At 45.3% G+C, this 4,280-nt stretch overlaps 1 protein-coding gene across 1 annotated transcript in view; it reads right to left on the bottom strand.

Moving 5' to 3' along the window:
• Positions 1–4,280, bottom strand: part of T265_05270 (hypothetical protein) — a gene marked incomplete at both ends in the record, with an annotated part of 29,729 nt that overhangs the window by 20,362 nt on the left and 5,087 nt on the right. Inside the window, 2 exons of the mRNA XM_009170245.1 lie at positions 2,715–3,214; positions 3,911–4,133. Coding sequence (XP_009168509.1) covers positions 2,715–3,214; positions 3,911–4,133 — 723 coding nt within the window. The remainder of the gene's footprint in view (positions 1–2,714; positions 3,215–3,910; positions 4,134–4,280) is intronic.

The raw sequence follows: 4,280 nt of genomic DNA on the forward strand, positions 1-4,280 counted from the left end.
TCTTTGGTTTTAAAAGTATTTCGACCGTATCGGATAATGCGCCGGCGGTCACGGTCAACCGTTGGGCGATCGGAATGTGCGGTTTTTGGGGCCGACCTTTTCTAACCCGTCCTTCCTCGGGGGAAGGCAGCATCGCTGCTTCCATAAATATGGACATGCTGGTCACCTGGGGGAAACACCTTACTGCCTTCACACTCCTGTCGCAGAGGACAGTACGACTTTACCCCCAGACCGCCTCGTAGTACGGGGTCTCGCTGCTCCCCTTTGGCCTTGTTGGCATGGTTGCACCTTGTGGAACGAAGTTCCAGCCAGTGTAGCCCGCGGGATCATTGCAGCACTGAAGCCCGACCACCACGTCAAGGTGGCAGCTTTAGGTCGGTCGGTTGCGGATAGCTACGTGGGCAATGTGTTGACAGTGAATACGCCTCTTTTCATGGGAACATATGTCTATCACCCATCTTCATTGACATGGCTTGGTCCATGAAAACACGACGGTTTCAATGAATTCATCGCACAACACAGCACAGCGGGGTTAAGGTGCGTTCACGAAGCTTGTTACCGAGGGTCGAGTGTGTAACAAGTTACTTCTTTTGCATGCTTGAAAGGCCATATAACCAGATGACCTGTGCAATGCTTGAGGAGATGAACAGCTAGTGTTTTTGCTCAACTTCTCTCCTTTCGGTTTTAGGAACAACCGGATCACTGCTAACGGAATAGAGTAGTTTTGTTTACATTTCTTACTTCCCATTCTCCACATGTACAAATTTCATTGTGGTCGCTTGAAGTTAACGACTACGATTGCAGTACAGAGAGTAAATTTCAACCGTCTTGGTCATCTGGGTAGATCGTACTCACTGTTCATCCCGGAAGGTCCATGATTCGAACTCAACCTCCGCCTTTCGACTTCCCCTTTCTATGCTTGGACAACCTGGCAGTATCCTAGCCCTCGTGCTTCCTCCTGGTGGCATAGCAGCCAGGCACCGAAAAGATGCTACAGCTAAACCTCTCTTATTCTTTTTCCATGAGCATAATAAGGATATTCGTTTTCGGCAGACCATCATGCAGTTCAGAAAACTCAATTAGCCAGGATGACCATGGAAAATTGAAAATTCACAATGAATGAATCCGCAATGAATCGTATCTTATCAGCTGGAGATGGCTTACTAGTTGATGTGCGGAATTGCTGACGGGACCCTGTAGCAAAACATGGTCTGCGACTGTGCGCAAATCCAAGCTCCTGTATCAGTGCGAAATGGCATTTTGTAGGGTATTTGCTCGATACATTCAGTTCAATTTAGCGATCTAAGGTACATAATGGCTTCCAATCCCCACCGACCATATGTACGTATGTCTGCATTAATTGCTAACATCTACCACATCTTAGAACTGAAGAGAATGAAGAGTAAAATCACATACAGGTCTAGCCTGGGAACGCTGAACATTGCTAGTTGGCCCCCGAGGTCAGTAACAGACCAAGTATTTTCTCACTGGCAATTTTATTTCGACCTCGAGACCAATTTAGTCGATAGCCGTGCGAAGCGCTTTATTCATCAAACAAGCTGACAAACATACTTGTTTTGGCAGCGTAGCCATAGGCAGGGAGTTGTCGATTCGGAAACAGTTATAAAGTTGGTTCTTTCACTCCGTTTAGAGGTAACAACCAATTTCTTCAGTTGAGTTACTGGGGTACGAGTATTGACGAAGTCTAGAGGAGAAAACAGCTAAAAAGTATGAAATGATTGTCTATTTCTGAGCTGCCTTTCTTGGAAACCATATTCTAAGAGTTGGCATTAAGTAATAAGAATGACTGATGAAGTAATAGCTTTAATTCAAACCATATACCGAACCATATGCCAAACCATATCCCGAATCAACAAATACACTCATTCGCATGCCAATTCGGTTTGCAGGGGGGGACTCAGCTGAATTTCCCGTTTATGACGTTTTTCAACTGAGTGTGCTTTACAGAGGACCCCTTATGTTTCAGTTGGCGCGATATTCGAGATATCGTGCCATATTTTCGTAAGAGTTCTCAGCGACTCCGTAAATGGTCTTCCATTTTGTTTGCTATCCCTACCTGGATGTCATCCATTCCGTTCAGCCATATGGTGACCACTATTTTCCTATGAAAAATGTTTATAACTCGTGTTTCTGCAGAACGAGTGCTTTTAGGACGGTTCTAACAAAACTCGATGGTTTACTTCTTCGAAACACCGTACACAGTAATTCTTACATCTGGATGAAGACTCCACGAACAATGTACCTCGCCCCTTAGGAGCGTGTACCCTTTATCGAGTATGTTTTCTAGTCACTGTTCAAAAGAACGCTCCTTTGTTGTCTGATGAGAAAACCGTAAACTTTCGAGCAAAAAATATTTTCCCAAAAAACCGCTGCACTTGCACACGAACTGAAGAAGGCTCATGAGCTCGGATCGAAAAATGGTGTGAACGCTCGAATAAGCCATAGTTCGAACCCATATAGACCCTACTGAATACATGGAAAATAAGTCAATGCGATTCGGATGAAAATAGTTCCAAGGACCAACCAGATATGGGCCTTTCGTAGCTAAATCACTTCAATAATCGGCACATATGGCTTCTTCGCAGCTTTTCACCGGTGATAGCTGCACACCACCGACCAGAACCGGTACTTGTGCTAGCTTGCTGCACCAGCACGAAAAATGAAACACGCCGGTAAAAAAACGCAAAACTCACCTTTCTTTCTCTAGCAGCTCCGGAATACGAAAGTGTGAGGTGATGTCGCGCAGGAACTCCAAACAATGCATGTCACTCAACCAGTCACCGTTGCGAAGTATAACGATGGGATGCGGAGCTCCCGTTTCGGTCTTGCGAGGGAAGAAGTTTTCGAGGTAGTTCCGACGAATATTAGCCAATTCATGCTCAATCTCATCAGCATTCGTCCCGTAGTTCAGATTTGGATTTGAGTCCCGTTTGGTGAGTCTGCCACTTGGATCCCCAACGGCTACTGTACCTGTTCCGACCTCCAAGTTGAAAATAACCAAGAACAAGATACATACCACTGTGAGAACACTAGCGCCAACCATGTGACAGCGAAGAAGACCCATCAGAGCAACCAAATTTCCCAACTGTAGGCTATCAGCTGACGGGTCGATTCCGAGATAAACTGAGTAGTTCGGTGGCAAATCCGGTAAATATTTCTCACTGACATTGGTTTCAAATGTTTGTATCCTCACCTTTTGGAAGGCAAGAGTTCGGCAAAGTAGCCCTCATGTAGCAGGGTTTTCAGTGTTCTCTGTGTATGTACTAGACGTTTCGCTTTTGAACTGAGTGATAAGCACTTGAGGAATAAGCGAGTGGGTAGAACATACGACATTCTAAAACGAGTGTGGAATGGATCAAAGAGCTTCTGAATACATATTCATGAAAACGAACATGTCATATCAACTCGAATCGACCAGCTGTGAAACAACGTAGCTTTTACATCCACAGGCAGACACAATTATGCCTCCCAAACAGCCGAGAAGTCACAGCTGGATCCAGGCTACGGGGCTTTTGGTTAGGGGATTCAACTACTTAGGACACTGAATTGTGAACACTTGCTCTATTGCAACTAGCTTATGCAGGCGGATAACTTAGCTTTACGAGTGTTGTGTATTATATCTACCAATTACTAATGATAAGCAGCGAGTTCTAAACGAATTTCGTTTACGGAACCTGATACCATGAACGGAGTGGCAATCAAGCTGGAAGATGAACGGCTAGGTGATCCTCAGTCACTGCCTGGTTGGAGACACTACAAGATATGGCTGCCAACCAATGTCAGTGGCGTTCTTGTTGTCAGTTTCTATCCAGATTGCCTGAGTGAATGTCTGGAGGTTAGGCACCTCGGAATGATTGTGTTAAGCTAGCACTAAGTCCCTCCCATCCACCTTTATTCTTTTCTTTACAATAAGGCTTTCAAATAAGTCATGGCTGTACGGCAGTGAAGCATCGGTGTTGAACACTGATGTCATGCTGTCGTTGTTGTTGTTGTTGTTGTTCAAACGAAGTTCAAGAGGAACCATCAAATGAACCGAACCAGAAGAATTAGACCCCAGGCAGGACCCAAGCACATGTAGGTTTCCCCACCGACCCAACACTTGTTCAACCACTCTAACACACTAAAATCCCTCGGCCGACACCCAACAAAGATTTAGCTTGACTTAGCTGATTGGTTGTCCTTCCGCCTTAAATCTCGATCAACCTCGGGACCTAGTCACTTGGCCTGACGAAGCTTTTGTGTCAAAAGCGAAACGTTGC

Source organism: Opisthorchis viverrini (genome assembly GCF_000715545.1).
Source record: "Opisthorchis viverrini unplaced genomic scaffold opera_v5_99, whole genome shotgun sequence".
Taxonomy (NCBI): Eukaryota; Metazoa; Platyhelminthes; class Trematoda; order Opisthorchiida; family Opisthorchiidae; genus Opisthorchis; species Opisthorchis viverrini.